Source organism: Equus caballus, chromosome 1, assembly GCF_041296265.1.
Source record: "Equus caballus isolate H_3958 breed thoroughbred chromosome 1, TB-T2T, whole genome shotgun sequence".
In the NCBI taxonomy this organism is placed as follows: domain Eukaryota; kingdom Metazoa; phylum Chordata; class Mammalia; order Perissodactyla; family Equidae; genus Equus; species Equus caballus.
Genome location: NC_091684.1, coordinates 32,653,449 through 32,677,305, shown reverse-complemented (window position 1 = coordinate 32,677,305; position 23,857 = coordinate 32,653,449). Strand labels below are relative to the sequence as shown.

General features: G+C 48.1%; 1 protein-coding gene across 1 annotated transcript in view; it reads right to left on the bottom strand.

Annotated features, from left to right (window-relative positions):
- The window catches only part of RRP12 (ribosomal RNA processing 12 homolog), a 42,380-nt gene extending 22,241 nt beyond the window's left edge, over positions 1-20,139 (bottom strand). The window contains exons 1-11 of the mRNA XM_001501555.6: positions 19,994-20,139; positions 19,777-19,861; positions 15,934-16,121; positions 7,060-7,318; positions 6,286-6,515; positions 3,826-3,909; positions 2,649-2,725; positions 1,974-2,079; positions 1,660-1,776; positions 377-515; positions 145-272 (exon numbers count right to left, since the gene is read on the bottom strand). Coding sequence (XP_001501605.1) covers positions 145-272; positions 377-515; positions 1,660-1,776; positions 1,974-2,079; positions 2,649-2,725; positions 3,826-3,909; positions 6,286-6,515; positions 7,060-7,198 — 1,020 coding nt within the window. The 5' untranslated portion in view covers positions 7,199-7,318; positions 15,934-16,121; positions 19,777-19,861; positions 19,994-20,139. The remainder of the gene's footprint in view (positions 1-144; positions 273-376; positions 516-1,659; positions 1,777-1,973; positions 2,080-2,648; positions 2,726-3,825; positions 3,910-6,285; positions 6,516-7,059; positions 7,319-15,933; positions 16,122-19,776; positions 19,862-19,993) is intronic.
- Positions 20,140-23,857: the final 3,718 nt, after the last annotated feature.

Sequence of the window (23,857 nt, the reverse complement as noted above, 5' to 3'; positions counted from 1 at the left end):
CCCGGCTTCTGGCCTGACCAGTGAGTTCCCCGAGCACCAGCACTGTGGGCCTGGGGTCTGACTACCCCCCACCCCCCGCCACCCTGAGTGTGCCCCCACCACCTTGAGCGTGCCCTCGCCTGCCGGCTCTCAGCCCCAGCTCACCACATGGCTCAAGGTCATGACCCTCAGGAGGGTCTCACTGCAGCTCTTCACCAGGCCTTCCGGGAAGCAGGGCAGCAGGTCTTTCATCAGTGTCAGCATGTGCAGGGTGGTGGTGGCCTCCTTGGAGCCTGGCAGACAAGGAGCTGAGATTCCAGCCCACTCTCTGCAGCAGATGCTGTCCTCCCCTGCGAGCTCCCGCCCCGACCCCCCTGCCCTCGACCTGGCTCCCCACCTCCAGACTTCTCAATCTCCTGGACACAGAACTTGGCGGTGGAAACGGCAGCAGGATGATGGGCAGGGGCCTTTTCACCAAACATGAACTCACTGCCCTTGAGGACCGAGCACACTCCGTGTTGCGCAGCCTTCCGGATCTGAGGGCGAGGCAAGGGGGCAGGGCCAGGTCAGCATTCAACCAGCGGCTTGGGTGGCTGGCACAACCACCAACCAACAAGGCTGATCGTACACCTGCTACACAGCCGATGCTATGCCTCGGGCTGCGCGGGTATAGACTCCTGAGCTGTGGAGTGAGACGAAGCTGAGTTCCGATCCCTGCTCTCCCACTAACTCACCAAACAGCCCTGAGCAAGCCAAGCCACTAAATCTCTGAGCTTCAGTGTCCTCATCTGTACAACAGGGACTTATTCCTTCGCTCAACCGTGGAGCAATACTGTGTGTCCAAGCCAGGCACTGTTCTCGGCGATGGCAGTGTGGCCATGAACAGAGCAAACAACTCATATTTACTTGGGAGGCAGAAGACAAACAAATGCACACCAGAAGGCAAAAGGGCTTTGTAGACCATAAAGTAGAGTTGTTACCTTTCATACAGTGGTCAGGAAAGTGTCACTCCAGTGAAGTGACATTTCAGCAGAGCCGTGAAGAAAAGGAGGGAAAGACCACATGAATACACGGGGAAAGAGGCATGCGCCCACGAGGAGGCGAGCGCTCAGCACGGGAGTGATTACTATGACCGTGACTACCACATGCTCCCTGCCCTGAACTTCAGGAGGCAGCAGCATGGCCACCACCGTGTGCTGAGCACCTGCGGTAAGCCAGGAACTGCCCCAGGCCTGGGGGCAGCCTTGCAGTCCCGCCACAACCTTGCAGCAAGGTTGTATTATTACCCCTATTTCACAGCTAGGAAACTGAGGCTCAGAGAGATGAAGTAACTTGCCCAAGGTCACAGCACAAGTGGTGAATGTAGAATCCAGCTCAGGTCTGTGTGACTCCAAAGCACCCCCCACCCCCACCACTGCAATTAAACACGTCACTGACCAGGGAGGCAGCAGAGACAAAGAAGGGGCTGACAGGGAACATCCCTCCTGCAGGAGGAGGAGCGCCCCTCGCCTTCTGGAGCTAAGCCAATGGGGCCCCAGAAGCAGGAAGGAGAACCTTTGGGCAAGAGCCTAGGACTCTGGGCAACCTCCCCCATCCCACCCAGACAGGCCAGCGCCAGCTCCAGCCCCTTACTGGAGTGGGCTGGCCCCCTCCCCTATTCCAGGGGCCAAGCAGCCTCACCTTGGGCTTGGCGTGCACAGTGAAGCTCAGCAGCCCATGGTACACCTGCAGGGTCACAGGGTAGCTCCAGGCCTCCAGGTTCTGCTTCCGCAGAAGGGTGGCCAGGCAGGAGAGGACCTGGAAGAGGAAAGTCAGAGTCTCTCAGCTCTACCTGCTTCAGCGAGGCGGGAAAAGAGCTCAGCTCCAGAAAACCCAAAGAGATCCATGTGAGGGTCCACAGAGTGCCTACACCCCTCCCAGGGAGCACCCAAGATTTAGCCAAATTAGATGGGTTCTGAAGACAGCAGAGGGGAAACTGAGACCCAGACACTAACCCATCGGAGGGCAGAGGTGGAGCCACTGCTGGCCTGGGCTGACATGATATCCATGAAGGCTTTGGAGGTGTCGGAGAACTTCTTAATGAGCACAGGGCTGGGCACACTGTGGGGAAAGAATGGAGGTCAGAACCCCAGAGAGGCCTCTGAGAGCAGGTGGGGCAGCCCCAGCCCCGGTCTGGTGGAAGCTGGACAGAGGGATGCAGCACTGGCCCAGTGAGCCGGCAAGTGAGCGACAGTCAGGACAGGAGCGCACCCTTCCTGATACCCCATTCAGTACGTTCTCCAAGGCACCTGAGCTCCTACCTCCCTCACCTTTTCTGCTACCCATTCTCTGTACTACCCAGAAGATGGGCCCTAATAAACGCGCTTCAATCCTCTCGCCACCTCCCCCGTGGCTGCAGGTCTCCAGGTATCCTGGAGCCAACATCTCACCCCATCCCTTCTGCCCCCCTCACTGCACCAGGGGACTGCCCCTTCCCAGACACCAGCATTCACACTGCCGTACAACACCCCGAACCACCCCCAGAGCCTGAGGTTGTAGAATGCCACCTGACACTCAAGTTATCTTTTTGTTCTTTTTAACAATTTCCTAATCCTGTTCCTAAGGTCCGTCCACACTCCCTTTTCCCCTCTACAACGAGACCTGGGGTTCAGGCAGGAGCGAGGACTCACCGCTTCAGGACGAGGTTCAGCAGGTAAGCGACAGCAGCCAGAGACTCCGGGGACTCCACCGCTTCCATCGTTGTCATCTGAGGGCCGGATCATGGGGCGAAAACAAGAAATGTGTCATGCTGGGCAAATGGAGAGCTCGGGGCACCACGTGCCCAGCAAAACAGTTATGACCAAGAACCCTGGTGGCAGAGGTCCAAATCCCAGCTCTGCCAGTGTGTGACTTTGGGTTAGCAACTTAACCTTTCTGTGACTCAGTTTCCTCATTTGTAAAATAGAGATAATAGACGTCATGAATTAATATACATGAAACACTTAGAGTACTGCCTGGCACATGATAAAAAACCACATATTACCATCTATTTATTATTCTGGAGCTGAGGTTAGAAAGTTTTTTCTGAAAAGTGCCAGATAACGAATATTTTAGGCTTTGCAGGCCACATATGGTCTCTGTTGCCTGTTCTTTGTGTGTGTTTTGACAATCCTTTAAAAAGGTAAAAACCATTCTTAGCTCTCAGGCTGTAGAAAAACAGACCATGGGTCAGACTATACTTGTGGGTCATAGTTTGCCAAACTCTGTTGTGGAGTAGTGGTTCTCAAACTTTTACACCCTTAGAAATTACTGAAATTCCCCAAAGGGGTTTTGTTTACGTAGCTTATAACTATTGATATTCACCACATTAAAAATTAAAATGGAGAAATTTTTAAAACACAAGAATACGCAAGCATCATTCCATTAGCTGTCAAAATAATGTCATCAGACATCACACAACTTCTGGAAAACACCATGGTACACTCAAGAGAAAGTGAGCGTGAAAAGGTAAGTGATGTTCTACTATTATTATGGAAAGAATTTCAATCTAGTCAACCCCCAAAATGGGCTTGGGGACCCCCACCCACACCACACCACACTTTGAAAACCACTTTTCCAGAGGATCCCCTGGGCCTAACTCTGCTTCACAGATCGAGGGGAAAAAAGACAGAGTAGTGGATTTTTATTTTCTGAGAATAATGTAGCAAATGCCACCAGCCTTACCAAGTCACCTGAGAATGACTGGAGCACTCTCGCCTGTTCAGCGTTGTCCTTCTCTATCCCCACAGGCCAGGGGCGCCCACCTGCTCTGTACGGCCTGAATAAGCTGCTGCTCTGAACACCCACTGCCAAGCCACACCCACTCACCAGCGCAGCAAAGTACTCAGTCTCCGTCTCCTTCCCTCCCTGGGAGCGGATCACCTCGGTGACAGCGGCCAGAACAGCACAGATCTGCACGTGAGGGAGAGGCACCCATGACATCTCTTCCAGATCTAACCCCACCCAGGGTAGCCTCTTCTCCTTGTTCCTTTGCAAATTACTCTCCCGACAAAGCCCAGAGATAGACAAGACAAGCAGCATTTGGAACCAGGGGTACACACCACAGGGCCTAGCAAACAGGAAGAGCAGAACACGTCTACCAAAAGCCCACCTCTAGGACTCTAACCTCTTACAGACATGCCTGCACACATGTGCAGCATTTCTGTACAAGTGTGTTCACTGCAGCAACAAACTGGGACCAAGCAGCCATCAGCAGGGGACCAATAATGTACTATTATCATATAAGAAATAATGATAGATGCAAATCCTATGAACTATTGAAAAGAATGAGGAACTACATATTAACTTAGAAATACCGTTCAGTAGGGAAAAAAGTTACAGAACAGTGTCTATAAAATATAATCACATTTCAGTAAACCTAAACAAAATTTGGATAAAAAATATACAAAAAAGTCTAGACCAGTAATGTTGACAAGAGGCTACTGAGCACTTGAAATGTGACTCGTGTGGCTGAGGACCTGAAACTTTGTTAAATTTTACTTAATTTAATTTAAAAACAAATACTTGATCCAGTTATTGGAAAACAGATTCAGAACAACTTGGGTACATGAATCTACTTGTGCAATTATAAGTTTTATGAACTCTAAACACAGATCAAGTATTTCCAATGAAGATTTAGCAACAAAATGGAGATGTAAGGGTAAAATACACATTAGGTTTTAAAGACTTTGTATGATAAAAATAATGTAAAACATCCCCAAATTTTTTATGTTGATTATATGTTGAAATGACAATATTTTGTATTTGTTGTTGCTGTTAGTGCTGTCGAGTTGATTCTGACTCCCAGCGACCCTGCGCACAGCACAGCAGAACTCTGCCAGTCTCTTTGCGCCATCCTCTTACCTTCCAGCACTATACCAGAAAATGCCTCTTCCAGTGCTATATCATAAAAGTGCCTTTTATGGCCAATTTTTTCAAAGTGGGTGGGCAGGTCCTTCTTCCTAGTCTGTCTTAGTCTGGAAGCTCACTGAAACCTGTCCACTATGGATGACCCTGCTGGTACTTGAAATACCAGTGGCATAGCTTTCAGCACCACAGCAACAGGCAGCCAGCACAGTATGACAACCAGTAGACAGTGGTGTGGTTCCCTGACCCGGGCCAAGGTGGTGAGAGCTCCAAATCTTAACCACTAGACCACTAGGGCCGTCAATATGTTCTGGATACATTGGGTTAAAGAAATACACTATTAAGATAAATCTCACCTGCTTCTTTTTTACTTTTTTTTAACGTGCTTACTAGAAAACTGTAAATTACATATGCGGCTCGCATTGCATTTCTGTTGGACACAGCTGGTCTAGGTAGTTACACAATGATCCATTAACAGTAGCTACCATGAAAGCATTAAGTTGGGAGAACAACTTTCACATTTTATTCTACTCACGTCACTTTGGTACCATTTATAATTTTGACATCTTTCACATAAACAACGAAAAAAAGGAAATATATACAATTTAAAACTATTAACTTGGAAGCAACCCAAGTGCCCATCAATGGCTGAATGAATAAAGATGTGGTATGTATACAGAATACTACTCAGCTATAAAAAACGACAAAATCATGCCTTGTGTGACAACATGGATGGACCTTAAGGGTATTATGCGAAGCGAAATAAGCGAGACAGAGAAAGAAATACTATATGATTTCACTCATAAAGATAAACAAACACATAGATAAGGAGAACAGATTAGTGGTTACCAGAGGAGGAGGGGTTGGAGGGAGGGCAAAAAGGATAAAGCGGCACATATATGGCGATGGATAAAAACTAGAGTATTGGTAGTGAACATGATGCAGCTACACAGAAAGTGAAATTTAATAACATACAACTGAAATTTACACAATGTTATAAGCCAGTATGATCTCAATAAAAAAATATTAACTAAAAAAAGTAAATAAAATTTAGTTCTCGTTAGATAAGACATTTTCCAACCACTGTTATTCAGCATTAATTTACCCAACAAATGTTTCTTGAAAATATTTTATGTAAAAAGTCTTGTGTTGGTACAGTAGAAGAGAGAAATGTTTGGAAAATATTTCTACCCTGAAGGACTTCACCCTTGCACAGAGGAGATGTTGTTAGAAAAAGCACAAAATGGAATCTGCTCTGCGAGAGGTAATAAGTAGGGGACACGAAGGGTTGGAGGGATGACACATCCTCCAGAAATACCAGCTGCTGTCACTGGACAGCAGTCAGCCGGCGCTAGAAGAAAATCAAAATCGGGAGTCGGGCCCCTCCTCACTATCCCGCGGCCCTCCTGACCCTCCCCCTACCTCCTTGTGGGCAGCCGAGTTGGACTCCCAGAAGCGCTGCACTTTGCTGAAGGTGACGTTTGTGCAGTCGGAGAGACCGCTCAGGAAGGTGCCCGAGGACTTCTCGGTGAGAGCCGGCGCCCCCTCTTCTTCCATAGCCGTCTCAGGGGCTTCGCTTTTGCCCAGGCGCAGGGACCCTGACTGCAGCTCATTATGCAACCTCACCGCATCAACTGTCAGATCGCTCTTTCCTGAAAACCGGAGGCACAAGGTAAGGCCCCTCACTTCTACCCGCCTTATGACCAGGAGAACAAGAACCACCCCACAAAACAAACCAGCAGAGTCCAAGCCCACAACCCGAGAGGCTGCACTCCGGTCGCGGCCCGCCTCATCAGTCCACAGAACACCCAGACCTTAACCCAGACACGGGACCCTCCAGGTAAAAGCTGCTGCTTTCCTGTCCCGATGGCAGCAAGCGCCGGTGGGAGTGGGCTGGGGCCTATACTCAGGAGGCTTGGGAAATAAATGAAGATGAAAGCGCTTTTTGTAAAGAGCCACCCAACGTTAACACTGATACTCGTGGTACCTTAGACAAGTCACTTCCCCACTGTGGACTCAGGCTCTGCATCTGTTAAACGGGGAGGGTGGGCCTTTACCGCAGGCTCCAGATTCGACATTCCAAGACATGGAAGGTCCAATGCCTGAGCCCCGGGGCCTCCAGAGTCCCAGAGTCTTCCAGACCCAGGCTTGCCCAGAACCACGCCGCCGGCTGCGGCCAGGTCTCCCCTCCGCTACCTGAGGGCCGGCTGAAGAAGCGGCTGCGGGCGGCCTGGCGGTGGCGGCAGACGGCGGGGTTGCTGTCACTGCTATGGCCTTTCTTCCAGCGCTTCAACTTAGCCGAGACACCAGACGGCAACTTGCCCGAGCGACCCATGTCGACTGAGCTTCACTGACTGGCGTCCCCGGACGCAGAGACAGGCGCAGAACCCACGTGGACCCGTAGCCCGCTTCACTTCCTCTTCCTCTGGCGTCACTTCCGGATTCGAGTCGGTTACTATGGGAAACCAGGCACCATCCGGTTTTACGGGCCCTCCAGGCCCGGGATCCCGGAGCGGCTCGGAGATCCGTTGCTAGGGAGGGAGTTCTGTTACTAGGGAGTCTGTGGGGCTCGTGCGCCACGGCCGTGGTTCTTGGCGACTGGAATGAGTCTTATAAAACGAGAATTCTTTTGCAAGTTAAAAAACAGACCTACGTCTATATTATTGTTGAAAATCTAATTTCAAAAGTTAAGCTGGAAACAAATTTACTTGAGTGTCAAAACCTGTCCAGGGCTGGCCCCCTGGCCGAGTGGTTAAGTTCTCGTGTTCCGCTGCAGGCGGCCCAGTGTTTCGTTGGTTCGAATTCTGGGCGCGGACATGGCACTGCTCATCAAGCCACGCTGAGGCAGCCTCCCACATGTCACAACTAGAAAGACCCACAACAAAGAATATACAACGATGTACTGGGGGACTTTGGGCAGAAAAAGGAAAAACATAAAATCTTTAAAAACAACAACAACAACAACAAAAACCCTGTCCAGACCTGAGAGTGTGAAAATGTTTGACCTGAAAAGAGAAAACAGCAACCAGGAATGCTCTAAGCCCGTTTAACTATTTTCATTGATTACTGGGGATGCTGGATGGCTAGGCCATCCTTGCTTCATGACAGCACTGAATGCCCTCTGGTTAAAGTCCTCTTCTAATTCCACTTGGGAACCCGCAACCAACCCAGAACTCCCACTCCCCTGTGAGCCTCACCAGCATCCTTCAGCCAGAACCCAAAACTTACGAAAGATGCTTCCCTCCCCTCTTGCGGAGCAGCATTCCAAGATTGCTCTGGAGTTCCCTCCCTCACTTCAAATCAGTAAGTCTGATTCTGTCAGACTAAGGCTTGATCCTGGTGGGCTTTGCCTGGTTAGGTTTTAGCATGCATTTTCCATTTCTTAGCTCCCACTAAATAAGACACTTCAATAAGTCAATCTTCTAAATGAGCCAGAAGTCGACAAAGTTTTTGTATCCTGCTTCTTTCACTTATATGGTCTGAATTTTCCTCCTTGCTAGGGTCTAAATGTTTGTATCCCCCCAAAATTCCTATGATAATTTTTTTTTTTTAGACACCAAAATCCCTATCTAACTCCCTAAGATAATAGTATTAGGAGGTGGGGCCTTTGGGAGGTGCTTAAGTCGTTAAGGTGGAACCCTTATGAACGGAATGAGTGCTTTATAAAAGAGGGTCCGGAGAGTTCCCTAGCCCCTGCCACCATGTGAAGACTCAGTGAAAAGGTGCCAGCTGTGAGCCAGGAAGTGGGCCCTCACCCAATCATGGGGGCACTCTGGTCTCAGACTCTGAGCCTCCAGAACTGTGAGAAATCAATTTCTGTTGTTTATAAGCTACCCAGTCTGCGGCATTTTGTTCTAGCAGCCCGAACAGACTAAGACATCCCTTGTTCTTAAATAGACAAGTTCCTAAAGATCTTTAAAATATTAGTTGCAGCTGATCTCTGGGGTGCCTGTGAAGAACATAGACTCCTGGCATCCTCTCCACAATATAAATTCCATGATGACAGGAATTTTGTCTTTGCCACTTCCATTCGCAGCACCTAGAACAGTGCCTGGCACATAGTAGGTACTCAACAAATTATTGCTGAATGAATGAATGAACGAATGAGTAGATGAGTGTTATGGAGGGAATAAAAGCTCTAAAATGAGAGCACAAATTATAAAAATTCAAGCATAAATGTAAATACCAATTAGTCTTTTCTTAGGCAAACTGAGATGGTCTTTCTTTCCAGTTAGAAATGCAAAGCTCCAAACATACATCTCTGAGGGAGTTAAGAGGTGCCAAGAACCAAAGAGCTGGGAATGGAGAGTAAAGGAAAGGCGGGCATGAAATTCGTGAACCTGTGGGGTTGGTGCTGGAAGCAGACACCTGAACCGCCATCTAGGTGACAGGTCACATGCTGGTGAGTGACAATTCTTTCACTGTTCTGCAGTAAAATAAGTACAATATAGTGATGCTGGTGTTCAAATGCCCTTCCTTTTATAAAGCAATAGTGAGAATAAAAGGAAGAGGCTTTTTTTCCAAAGACTATTATTTGCCAAAGTAAAGAATAGGCAACATTTTGTCAGGCTTATTCCTTTTTAAAACAAGTTTACTAATCTGTGAAATTCAAAATAGCTGTAAACCAACTCTTCATTTGAATATCTGAACCAACTCTTCATTTCACCAAATCCAGAAAACTGAAGTGATTTGCATAAGTTCCCACAGCCTGGTGGTTTATTCAATGAGACACAGAAAGCACTAAGCACCGAGGAAAAGATCAACAAACTAGAATACATTAAATGTAAGAAATTCTGCTCATGGAAAGACACCATAAAGAGCACTAGGAGGCAAGTCAAAGAGTGGGAGAAGATATTTCCAATACATATAACTAACAAAGTACATCAGAATATATAAAGAACCCCTACAAATCAATAAGAACAAGGCAGACAATTCAATAAAAAGAATTGCCAAGAGACATGAACAGGCACTTCACAGAAGTGGATAGCCAAATGACCAATAAACATTTGAAAAGATGCTCAATGTCATTAACCAACAGGGAAATGCAAATTAAAACCACAAGGAAATGCCACTACACACCCACCAGAATAGCTAAAATTTAAAAGACTAGCCCAGGCTGGCCCAATGGCACAGCACTTAAGTTTCCACGTTCCACTTCGGCAGCCTAGGGTTCGCTGGTTCAGATCCTGGGTGTGGACCTACGCACCACTTGTCAAGCCATGCTGTGGCAGGCATCCCCCACATAAAGTCGAGGAAGATGGGCACAGATGTTAGCTCAGGGCCAGTCTTCCTCAGCAAAAAGAGGAGGATTGGCAGCAGATGTTAGCTCAGGGCTAATCTTCCTCAAAATAAATAAATAAAAGATAAATAAATAAAAAGACTAGCCATTCTAAGTGTTGGTGAGGATGTAGATAGCCAAATAGTGGAAAATACTGGAAATGATCCAAATGTCTACCAACAGTAGAACAGATAAATAAATTGTGGTATATTGATATAATGGGATTAATACCATATTCGGCTGTATACAGCAATGAGAACAAGCAAACTACTGCTACATGGAACGCATGTATGATCTAAGAAGACTCCAGAAAACACAAAAAAGCATGATTCCACTTAGATGGAGTTCAAAACCAGGCACGACTTATCTCTATTATTAGAAGTCAGGATAGCAGTTACAATGGTGTTAATAACTGAGAGAGGGCACAAAGGGTGTGGTAATATTCTAAGTTCTTATCAGAAGGGAGGTTACGTGGATGTATTCACTGTGTGATAATTCACTGAGCTGTGCACTTAGAATTTGTGCGTTTTCTGTATATATCACACTTCACTAGTTTGCTAAAAATAAAAAGTGGTCCTTGCACACAGAGCAGAAAGAGCATAAAGATTGTCAACGTGAGAAAGCGTCATTGCAGAGAAGACAGCTGAGCACTGACTCTGGGCCCCGCACGTCCAGCCACAGGAGCCAACACCACCACCCTCTGGTTGAGCCCCACTCCAGGGACACAGGCTGAGACCTGGGCAGTAAGGCTGAGATAAGGGAACTGGTGGCCTGGGGAGGAAGAGGAAGGCGAGTTTGGAAACTGCTGTGAGCAAGCTGGTGCTCACAACCACAGGTCTAGACGTGGGGACAGTTCCTGAGAGAGGGCACAGAAAGTGTTGGGTTCGGATCTCAAGTTACTTTATAGCATGACACTGAGCAAGGATTTAAATTCTCTGAGTCTCCATTTCATACTCTGTAAAGTGGTGATAATAATACTGAACCCACTGGGCTGCTCTGAGGATTCAATGTGAAAGTGTGTGTGTCTGTCAAAACACACACAACTCCAAAAATGTCGTCGTTAGTGGTACCCTGCGAAGGGTGCGGTGGTGCACCTTTGACACCAGAGGGAGCTCTGCAAACAACCAGTGAAAGCTAAAACCGTGCAGAGAGGCAGCAATAACTGCTGAGCAGGCTGGGATTTTGCAAATCAGATGGGGAGATAAGAGGTCCAGGGTAGTGGCAGCCTTCCCATCCTTTTCCCAGGGAGCAGACAACTGCTGGCCTCCATACTGAGTCTGCATCATAACTGGATACAGCCCTTGGATGAAACATCAGTCTGGAATTGGGATTGGAGAGGCCATAGGCCACTTGCTGGCACTCTATCCTGAGGCATCTGCTCAGAACCTCTTCCAGAAGGCATGGGGTTCCAGGAGAGGGGACGAGAGGCATCCAGATGGCCTGAGCATACTCTCTCCCCACACCCCAAGGTTCTCCTTTTTGATGAAGGACCAACTTCCCTGCACCTGAATTCCAGCAACATCTTCCACCCAGAGGAATTAGCCATCTCCATGATTAGCCATACTACATATGGCTAATGAGGACCGCTCACATTTGTAGGATGGGTTCGGTAGTTAGAGCTTCTGGGTTAGAATCGAAGTACCACCACTTCCTGTCTAACCTTGAGCAAGTCACCTTACTCTCTGAGCCTGAGTTTTCCTCATCTGTAAAATGGAGATAAGAATGTATAACCAAGGGCCGGCCCGGTGGCGTAGCAGTTAAGTTCACACACTCGTTTTCATTGGCCTGGGGTTCACCAGCTTGGATGCCGCGCATGGACCTATGCACCACTTACCAAGCCATGTGGTGGCAGGCGTCTCACATATAAAATAAAGGAAGATGGCACAGATGTTAGCTCAGGGCCAACCTTCTTCAGCAAAAAGAGGAGGGTTGGTGGTGGATGTTAGCTCAGGGCTAGTCTTCCTCAAAAAAAAAAAAAAGAAAAGAAAAAGAATGTCTAACTATAGGGTGTATAAGAACTAAACAATACATGTAAAGTACTTAGAACAAAGTAAATAAATAAATAAATAATACACATAAAGTGCTTAGAACACTGCCTGGCACATAGTAAGAAGGCAATAAAGGTGAGCTAATTATTATTATCCAAAAAACTCTTCTTAAATTGCAAAACACTTTTTCACCTATTATCTAAGTGAGGAGGACAGAGCAGGTCTTCATTTCACAGATGGGAAAACATGGTTCCAAGAGGTTCAGTGACACTCCCAAGGTCACACAGTCAGTGGATGGGCAGAAGCTGGGACATCCAACTCTTAGCCCAGGAGCCCCCTCTGCAGCCACTGTTCTTAAAAACGTCTGTGAGGCTTGTGTGGAGGGAACAGGGCTGCTGCCGCCTGATAAATAAATGAAAAGCAGTAAGATATGTTGGAGAATATGAGGAAACCATTTGGTTTAAAACTAATTCGGCCCGACATGGTTTTTCCAAAAGGGCCTGACGTGGCCTGTTAAACATGCATTGCACATCTGCTTTAAACATCTACTATGTCCCTAAGACAAGAATGATGCCCTTAAAGATAGAGATGTAACTTCCTTCCATATCAGCATTTCTTTAAGGATAAGCATCTCTTCCTGGAAACTAAGGATTAATTACCAACCTGCTGTGCTCACTTTGTGACTACTGACCTGCTGGCTCCCACCCTGCTGTGCCAGCCAAGCATCTCATGACAGTAGAAAAAGAGATATTCCTGTCATATGTGCTGTATGCTCTTTGTTCCAAGACGGTATATAACCACGCTGTACACCCCACTTCTTTGGTGCCCTTCCTTCCTTGGGGAAGGAAGTCCCTGGGTTATAGTCCTCAAACCTAGCTCATAATAAACTCACCCCAATTTTGATTTATAAATTAATTATGGATTATTTGTGTCAACAACTCAAAGTGCTGAGCCCAAGGGGAGCAGGAAGGCCATGTTTAGGTCAGTGGGGCTGTAATTGGTTATGACACTGGGCCAGAGGAAAGGGAAGTTGAGGCTTAGCCTCCTGCCTCGAAGAGGCAGAGGATGGTTTGGGTGTTTAACTTAGGACTCAAGCTCTGGGGGAGGGAGAGGCGCTTTGTCGCCAGGGGCAGCCCATCCTGACCCAGGCGGTGGAGTGGCAGCTGCTCCGGAGGGTTTCCCTAACTGCGGAAGCTGTGTTGAAACTCGGGCTTGGGACTTAGGCAAGCCTGCATTTGGAGCTACATCCTAGGTGTGACCGGGGGCAGGCGGCTGAACTTTTTGAGCCGCAGCTTCCTCATCTGAAAATGGGGCTGCTGTTCTGAGGCTAAAATGAGATAATGCATGCAGAATGCTTAGCACCATGCCTGGCACATCACCACTGCAGAAAGCCGAGAGTCCCTTGGCTTCAGGGGCATTAACATTCCATTTGGCCAAAGAAGAGCTTTCAGGAAGAAGAGCTTGCCTCCTAGAGTAAGTCTGGAGGGACAAGCGGATGGCCTGGTACACTAAAGAGGATGTGTGTTTCCCTTCAGTGTGGAGGGACTGGAGTCTGGGCACATGTGCTCTTGCTCAAAGAGGGGACTGTCCCCAAGGTGGAGTCCACCCTTTTTTCCCAGCTGACAAGAGGTGTCCATAGGTGGCAGGAGGGAGTCTGGGGGAGCAGAGACAGCGTGATAGCCATTCCACCTGGCATCATTTTTTTTTTTTTTTTTGATTTTTTCTCCCAAATCCCCCCAGTACATAGTTGTATATTTTTAGTTGTGGGTCATTCTATTTGTGGCATGTGGGATGCCACCTCAACATGGCCTGGTGAGTGATGCCACGTCTGCGCCCAGGATCTGAACTGGTGAAACTCTGGGCCACCAAAGCAGAGCGTGAACTTAACCACTCGGCCACAGGGCAGGCCCCCTCCACCTGGCATCCCGATCCCCCAAATTCATTCTTACTCCACAATTAAACCTTTCCCTGCTTGCTGCTTCAAACTCCCCATTCTCGTCAGGGCCTCTGTATCAGTAAGGAATCATGTTCAGCTACTGTAAGAGAGACTTCGCTATAGTGGCTTAAACACGTGAGGTTAATTCTTTCACATTCAGGAAATCAGGAGGTAGGTGGGCAGTCCAAGCTGGCATAGTGCCTCCGCAGAGTCTTCAGGGTCCTGGGGTCCCTCTCCTTTTCTTCTCCACCCTTCAGGGTATGTGACTTCCATCCTCAGTATCACCTCATGCTCCAAAGTTGGGCTGCAGAAGCTCCAACCATCACATTCACAATCCAGGCCAAGTCCCAGACTCAGTGAGAAGGAAGGGAGGAAGAGCCAAAAGGTGCACCTCACGGCCAAGTCAGCTCCCTTTAAGCCAGTTCCACTTAGATACGATTGGCCAGAACTTAGCAATTTGGCCAAACTTAGCTGCAGAGAAGGCTGAGACAGGGAGTCTTGTAGTTGGGAACATTGCAGCCCCAACCTTTCCCCCAAAATAGAAGTCCTATTGCTAAGGTAGAAGGGAAGAATTGATACTGGGTGGGCAGTGAGCAGCCTCTGGATCTCAGGGAGGTGTTAGGAGGACTGGTTCTCATCAATTTAACTCAGTTACAGACCCAAAAGTTCTTTCTTGACCACCTATTATGTGCTAGGCACTGTGCTAAGGGAGCATATGAAGGTACGTAAAGATGCTTAAAGATTCTCGCTCTGCTCTTAAGAAAACTAGAGGTTGATGGTGCTAAGATAAGCACAAAACCCTCTGGTCTCATTTGTAAATCGAAGACGTTGTATCTAATGCTCTCTAGGGCACCTAGTAACTTTAATGCTCACTGATGCTCGATTCGCAGAATTGCATTTTGCTTCTCTGCCTGCCCCCTGACTGTGAACCCCCTGAGGACAGGGACCATGTCTAGTCCACTCTTGTGACATCAGAGCCTACCATGGTGTCTAGCACATAGTAGGTGTGCAACAGATCTATTTGCCAAATGAATACATGACACAGGCAGAGCTCAGCTAGAGGGGCAAGAGAGGTTCAGGTGAAACTTTTGGGCTCCAAGAAGATGCTCTCATATAGGGGGGCTGTCAGAAGGCTATCTTTGATGAGGAGGTGAATTTTTTTGTTTTGAGGAAGATTAGCCCTGAGCTAACATCTGCTGCCAATCCTCTTCTTTTTGTTGAGGAAGACTGGCCCTGAGCTAACATCCGTCTCCATCTTCCTCTACTTTCTATGTGGGATGCCTAGCACAGCATGGCTTGCCAAGCGGTGCCGTGCCTGGGCCCCCAAAGCAGAATGTGCGAACTTAACTGCTGCGCCACTGGGCCAGCCCCGTGGAGGAGGTGACTTTTTGAAAGTGAAACTGGCAGGATAGATTGGGAGCAGATCCTGAAGGGCCTTGAGGGCCAGGCTAAGGAATCTGGATTTTAATAGGGAGTTTTGGAAGGTTGCAATCTGGGAAAAGAACTTAGCAGTCTTGTACTTTAGGAGTATTGGTCCTCCATTTATTCAGCTGACATAGATTGCTGCCCTGTATATCAGGTGTTGGGGCAGAGAGGAGGAGAGGAAAATAACATTTAACGAATGTCTGTGTGTCAGAGACTCTTCATGGTAGTAACAATAATAACCACCATTTATTAGCCCTCGCTGAGCTGGGCACCACGCCAAGCACCTTACACACATGATCCTGCTGAGTCCTCACAACCACTCTGTGCAGTAGGTGCTGTTATTATCCATGGTTTGCAGATGGGGAAACCAAAGCTGGGAAAAGCCAAGAAAGTTGCTTACATTCTCCACAGCATTAAGTGGTGGAGTTGGAATTATAACTTACTTTTCTCCCAAGTTCTGTTCTTCACAACCGCCTGGTTACAAAGAGATGAAAGTAGCCTAGTTCTCATGTGCAGTGCTAACAAGCTGGTGGGGGTGGCAGCAGAGAAGTCTGGTGGTGACGATCAGGGCCATCATCCAGGTATGCTCAGGAGCTGTGGGAGCCCCGAACCTGGCAGGGTGTGGTCAGGCCTAGGAGGAGAGTCAGGCACAACTGTCAGGTAAGGTGACTGTCTCAGACTGTTCGGGCTGCTATAACAGAATACCATAGACATCGTGGCTTATAAATGACAGTCTGGGAAGCCAAAGATCATGTCACCAGCAGATTCAATGTCAGGTGAGGGTCTGCTTCTTGGCTCATAGTCACTTCTTACTGTGTCTACACATAGCAGAAGAGGTGAGGGAGTTCTGTGGGGTCTCTTTTATAAGGGTACTGATCCACGGGGCTGGCCCAGTGGCATAGTTGTTCAGTTCACACACTCCACTTTGGTGGCCCAGGGTTTTCTGGTTCAGATCCTCTGCTGGGACCTACACACCACTCATCAAGCCATGCTGTGGTGGCATCCCACATACAAAGTAGAGGAAGATTGGCACCAATGTTAGCTCAGGGACAAGCTTCCTCAAAAAAAATAAATAAGGGCACTGATTCAATTCATAAGAGTTCCATCCTCATGACCTAATCATCTCTCATAGGCCCCTACCTCCTGATACCATCACCTTGGGAGTTAAGATTTCAACATATGATGGGGGGAGGGGCAAAAACATTCAGTCCATTGCAGTGGCATTGGAGCTGAATCCTAAGGGATGAACTGGAGTTGACCAGGAAGGTGAGGATGCAGGTACAGGCCAGGCCAAGAGAATAGCAGCTGCAAAGGCACAGGGGCCAGTAGGAGCATGACATGTTTGCTCTAGAAGTGAGCAAGACTGGAGTCATGGATGCCAGTTAGAGACTACTGTACCAATCCAGACAAGAAATAATGAGGTTTGACACTAAGGCTGTGACAGCAGAGGCAAAGTGGAAGAGAAAGATTGGAGAATATATTTAGGAGCTAGAATGTACAGCACTCGCTGGCTGATCAGTTATGTGCGATAAGCAGGGTTGCTATATGCAGTTGTGCAGACTATGGACTGCTCAATTTCCCAGCAGAAGGATCTGAAATCCAGTCCTCATTGGGGCCTTGTCTAGAAGAAGGGTTGACCTTTTTCTAATTCACCCTCGATACCAGAGAGGCTACCAGTAGCCCTAGAAGTGAGGATAAATTACTCCCAGGAAGGCAGTATTCCAGAATATGAGTGTACCTAAGGAAGAGACCACCTGTCAATATGTGAGACAAAAACCTGAATTTATGACTGACTTAAGGAAGGTGCAGCAAAGCCTGTTGGGTACAATGTCCCTGAGCAGAGCAGGGAACTGACCTATAAGGCGCTGGGAGGTGTGAAGGGCAGCGATGGGCACGCTGGAGGAGGGAGAGTTTAGGGATGGGTTGGTGAACAGTGTGGCTGTTGCTGATTGGCTGTCTTACATAAGCATGGCCACTGAGGCAAATTGTCATTGTTTAATTAAATGGTGATGAGAAGTGCTTAATTAAATGTTTAAAACTGCGGAGGGAGGGTGTTACTTATTGCCATGGCAACAGGACAGTCTTTCCTTGGGATATGAGAACTTTTTTTCTCAAGTGGTTGCTAGCTCTAACCACTCACCCTCCCAGGGGTGTTTTACTTTAACAATGGACCATATTTGCTCAAGGGGATAAATCTCCAGAGGGATTTAGAGGCTGCCTGTGGTGAGACACCCGCCTGGTCCAGGCTGTGGCAATAAGGCTCAGCCTATCCTCTCCTCCGAGATCCTGCAGCTTTCAAGACAGGGATCAGGGATGAAGGAAATCAGTTGCAGAGCAGAGGAAGGCCCCAGCCTGGGGCCACATAGCAAATCAGAAATGGAACCTAGGAGCCCAGACTGCCAGTCACTTGTCTGGGAGGGAGATGCAAGGTGCCAGGACAGAGTTTGGGGCCAGTTTTTATCCCTGCCTCTCCTGAGGCCTCTCCTTTGAGTCTCCCCGTTGGCTCAGCTGGAACCAGCACACTTGCTCAACCACAGCCCTGAGGATCATCCCTGGAGCCACCTGGGGAGACTGGGCGCTGCATCAGGACAGGGACTGAAAGAAGACTGCTGTTGGTCTGCAGCACGGCGGCCGTTTTAGATTCCCCAACCCCCCACCCACGCCCACTTCCCTGCCATTGAGCAAGGGCTCTTGGGCAAGGCTCATGTGGTTTTTGTTTCTTTTTTTTTAAATAATCTTTAAAACTTTTTTTAAAACAGCTTTACTGAGACATAACTCACATACCATCCACTTCACCTGTTTAAAGTGTACAATTTAATGGCTTTTAGTGTACTTACAGATATGTGCAATCAACACCATAGTCAATTTTAGAACATCTCATCTCCTCACAGAGAAACCCCATACGCCTTATGTCTCACGCCCCAGCCCTCCCAGCACTAGGCAACCACTAATTACTTTCAGTCGCCATAGACTTACTTATTCTGGACATTTCATATAAATGAAATCATACAATATGTCACCTTTTGTGACTTACTTCTTTCACTCAGCACGATGTTTTCAAGATTCATCCATGTTACAGCAGGTGTCACTACTTTGTTCCTTTTTATTGCCAAACAATGTACCATCGTATGGATATAGCACATTTTCTTTATCCACTCATCAGTTGATGGACAATTGGGCTTGTTTCCACCTTTTGGCTATTGTGAATAATGCTGCTATGAACATTTGTGTGTGAGATTTGGTGCGGACCTATGCCTCCATTTCTCTTGAGTATACACCCATGAGTGGAATTGTTGGGTCATATGGTAACTCTGTGTTTAACCATTTGAGGAACTCATGTGGCTTTCTTATGGTTGTTCTTTCTTGTTCTTGTTTCTTAGCTGGGCAGTCCTGAGCCGGCTCCCATTGTCACCTCTGGAAGACGGGCATTTTCCTCCACTGCAGTCAGAAATACAACAGCTACCAGCTCCCCTGCTCTACCCCTGGCAAAATCCTTAACAGGTATGTTGGAAACCTGCTCACCTTGCTGTTGACTGACAGGTACCTTTAGTAGCTTTCCTCAGTCAGTCAGTGAGTAGTCACTAAGTGCTGATCTAAAAACATTTCTGATACATTTACAGAATGTACTTGTGGCAGCCCTGAGAATACACCCCTCAGATCTCATACAGCTGACTGGTGGTGGGCCTCAGCTGCTCACTTTGAAATCCCTCAAGGCATTCAGACAGAGGTGCCCCCGGGCCGTCCAGCCATGACTTGGAATCCCTGCATCAAGGATACAAAGGCCAGACCGGTCCTGGGAGACTGGGAACTCCTCTGAAGTAGGATTCTGGTTCAAGGATGCCCTGAAAGCCTTGCTGGATTTCCCTCAGAGATACACTGCTGTCTAAGTTGCTTCCACCCACTCAACCTTCCGTCCCTCCTCCCTTCCCTCAGGTCACACCTCCTCCCCAGCCCTGTCACAGTCCCTCCCCATTGCCTGTCTCAGGCATTTCCCCTAAAACCTTTCCTGCAAATCCTGTTGTGGCAACTGCTTCTCAGAGATCCTGGACTAACGCATTACTAATCTCCCAGTCATTCCTTAAATCTCACGCAAATTAATCTCAAATAAGGAAGTGTCTGTCTCTTTTGTACTTAGAATTTAATGCAAAGAAAATATAGACTAGGAAAACAGTTTTACATGAAAGAAAGTAGAAAGGCAAAAAGGTTAATTTACTGCCCCGTTATGAGCATTTTTACCATCATAGTTATCACATGCAGGGCCTGGAGGCAGAGGGCCTGGCACACACCTCGTGGCTGTTCAGAGACTGAGAGCTCCACACATCCACCCGGAAGGGCTGGGACTCGGGCTGGGGGGCACCCTCAAGTCTGAAGCTGGATTTTGAGGTCAGAGAAACAAAGCGTGTTGTCAGGAGAGTCATAAGGACACAAAACGGCAAGAAGCCACAAGCCCGCAGCAGAACCCTCCTCTGCTTCTCCAGCAGCACCAGTTCCAGCTCTGTCTACCTTCAGACAGTGGCCACTGAGGGCTGGAGCACGTGCTCTCCCCCTCGTCAAGGCGCCGCTTCCTTTCCTCGAAGCTCCGAGTCTTGAGGCATCGGCTGCCATCATCGGGCTCACTCCCTCTCGCAGGCAGAGCTCCTCTCCTCTGCAGAGACCTGCTGAGCTGGGGATGAGTTTGCAAGATGTTCTACAAGTCAAGGCGCGTGCTGTCCCGACAGGGAGTCCGCTGGGCTGAATGGCACCTGCCTCTCCTTCCACCCGGCAGAAAACTTGGTTTGCCCGCTGAGATTCTAAATCGGGCCCTCACTGAATGTTCTGTACTTGATAAGGGAGTTCTTCTTCTGTGGAAAAAATAAATGGGAAGGGAAGGTGGAGAGAGGGCTTTATGGTTTTAAGGGACATTGGAGGGCAGGAGGGCAGTGACGACTGATTATCCTCATCTGAGTTTTTGTAACAACTTAACCGAAAGCTGGTGATTTGAAAGCTGTTATAGTCCTGGGAATTTCCCTGAGGCTGGAGGAACTAAAGCACTGTGCTGCAGGGAGGCTGTCTGCCCTAAAAGTTCAGGGCTTGGAGGCTGGCAGGAGGCTTGTCATGATAAGTGCCCCTGGCCCAGGAGATGACAGTTAAGAAGGCTCTGGAGCACAGATCCCCACCCCCACGCCCACACTCCATACGGCAAGGGGGACTTATGTGACCACAGATGCTCCTGTGAGGCAGAGAGGGAGGGCAGTGACCTGGTTAGGAGCTGTGCAGTGGGTCCCTCAGGCTGCTCCAGAAGCTGGACCCCAGCTGTGCTCACTGCCCCTCGCAATTGTTTTGTTCTTAGGATATGTGAATGCTCTCCTGCATCTGCCCAGTTCTTTAGAAGGGCCCAGGAATCAGCCCTGACAAATGTGTCTGTGTGTCTTGTGTTCAGTAGAGATAACAATTAAGATTAAAAAAAAAAAGTAGTGGAGGGCGAAACACACTGGTTTATCCTTACCCTTACTGATGTTTGAGAAATCTCCCTGGTTTGATAAGCTCTAAGCTTCTTCCCAGATTTGTGATGCTCTGATAGATGCTGAACGAATCCCCCTCTGCACCCAGGAATTCTGGTTTCCAGCTGCAAAGCCTGCGTGGTCTTCTCCAATCCCCTCCCTCTCTGGATCATTCTGAGCCCCTGTCTCTCTCTTCCTTTTTTTTTTTTTTTTTTTTTTGAGGAAGATTAGCCCTGAGCTAACATCCCCTGCCAATCCTCCTCTTTTTGCTGAGGAAGATTGGCTCTGAGCTAACATCCATGCCCATCTTCCGCTATTTTTTCATATGTGGGACACTGGCCACAGCATGGCTTGATGAGCAGTGCGTAGGTCCACACTCAGGATCTGGGCCTCCGAACCCTGGGTCGCCAAAGTGGAGCACGTGAACTTAACCACTACACCACCAGGCCAGCCCTGTCTCTCTCTTCCTGACCCAGCAAGCCCCAACTTTGGGGCCCTTCCCTGTGGATTGTCTCTGACTTCTCACTGATGAATCTGGACACTGCTGAACGGTTCATCTCACTTTCCTCATCTGTTAACGTGAGTTGGGGGTGGCAGGAGATGGGGACTTGCAGTGGGGGATTTCCAAGGTCTCTCCCAGCTTGGACACTCAGGAATACTCAGGAAGTCTACCAAGAGCAAAGGCATCATGCCAAGTGCACTGTGCGTGTGGTGTATAAAATAGTTAAGATGTAGTGCCCACCCTCAAGGAGTTTCTAGTTGAGTAGATCTGATGTATACATAAAAACCCCACTCTGATGGTCCAAGGTGGGTACAGATCCTGTAAGTGAGGTGCATAAAGTTGCCAGAGTTCCTCAGAATTCCAGGGAGATGAGAGATTCCTTCTGGAGGGGAGGGGGTTGGTGAAGGGAATAAAGCAGGATTCCTGAATTCCTTCCCAAGGCTGGTGGTGCAGATGCCTGTGGCCTCCTGCCCAAAGTATCCTCGTTATCTGCCCAGTTCCAATCCCAGTGGGCAAGCCATCCCCAACCAGGCATCCTGCAGGAAGGGAAGTCTGTCCATGGACCCCTGGATTCACACCCTCTAAATTGGTGCCCCTCATTAAATCTTCTTTGCCTTCTTGATCACATTGCTCATAATATTTATGAATATGTTAATAATATATTTATTATTATTATTTATGACTATTTGCTAGGTACAGTGCTGATTCCCACACATCATCTCATTTATTCCTCACAACAGTGCTTTAGATTGGTATGAATATGATTATTGCCCCAGTTTACAGATGGGGAAACTGAGGATGAGAAGTTGAGTGACCCATCTTAGATCCCATGGCTAACCAGAAACAGAGACATATTTGAACTCAGATTTCTTCCTACTCACACTTCCTGCTCATTACAGAAATGTGAGAACCCGACTAGATAAGAGCCCAGAAATCTCGAAGAGAAGCAGAGAGCAAAGGGAGGAGAAAGGGACATAGTGGGAGTTAGACTGGAAGCATGGGTTAGGGCCAGGGCAGAGGGACAAAAAGTGCAGTCTGAAAAGCCAAGGGCAAGGCTGGCAAAGCTCTCCCTGGGAGGGCCTGGGCATCAGGATTGGGAGGACCAAGCAGCAGGAACGACCAGAAGGAGAACTTCCTAAAAAGGAGTCCTTCAAGGACTGCCATGTGGGCCACGCCGGGAGCTTGAACAAGGAAGCCTTCAAGGGCAGTTCTCGTTTTGCAGCCCTGGGATTCTGTGACCTCCGGTGTAGCTCTTAGTGCTGGGCGTCATCCCAGTCACCTCTCTGGTCACTGAATTCCATTTTCTCCCAGTTACAGAGGACAGAGGCAGTGCAGCACTGTGGTCAGAGTGTATACTAGGCCATCGAACTGCCTGGGTTTGAGTGCTGGTTCCTCCTCCACTTCCAAGCTGTGACTTTGGACAAATTATTTCTCTGGGTCTCGGTTTCTCATCTGTGGAACGGAGCTATACAGTATCTACATTAGGTGAATTGCTGGGGGGTTGAGATAATACATTAAAATACTTGACACACTAAGCAAACAGTAGCTATCATGATGATTTATCTCCAAACCAGTCTCATGTGTTTAGGTTCTTGACGTTCCCACAATGCCTTTTCTCTGCCTCTCAAATCCTTCCCACTCTTCAAAGTCAACAAATGCCTAAAATCCAACAAAAAGGCAGAGGCCATAGAGGGTAGTAGGTAAGAGCACACGTGGACTTGGGAGCCAGCCAGCCTAGGCTTACATCCTGCTTCCTGTAACCTTGGACAAATTACTTCACCTTTCACTTTCCTCATGAGTGGATGGGAAAATAGTCTTACTTGCCTCATAGGATCTTTATGATGATATGAGGATAAAGTGAATTAACATTTGTAAAGCACTTTTTTTTTTTTGCTTGAGGAAGATTGCCCCTGAGCTAATATCTATGGCAATCTTTCTCTATTTTGTATGTGGGATGCCTCCATAGCGTGGCTTGATGAGTGGCATGTAGGTCCACCCCTGGGAACCCCCAGGCCACTAAAGCTGAGTGTGCAAACTTAACCACACCACCAGGCAGGCCCCTGTAAAGCACCCTTAACACTGCCTGGCACATAGTAGTTGTTTTATGAGTGAATATTAGAAACTTTTCTAGAATCTCTGTCAAAATACAGCACACAGCACCATTTCATTGTTAGCTGTTTACATGTGGGTCTTATTCAAACTGCCTGCTCTGAAGGGCAGTAGGCCCTGGGCTGTGCTTGCTCAGCAAAAGCCCACAAGCCCACTGCAACCATGTGTCCTCCCTTCTCCCTTCTAGGCACGACGCCCAGCTGCTGGGACGTGTAACAACACAGGCTTGGCTAGCCAGGATTCTACCTTACTCACTTCAAGAACATCGTGTCTTGA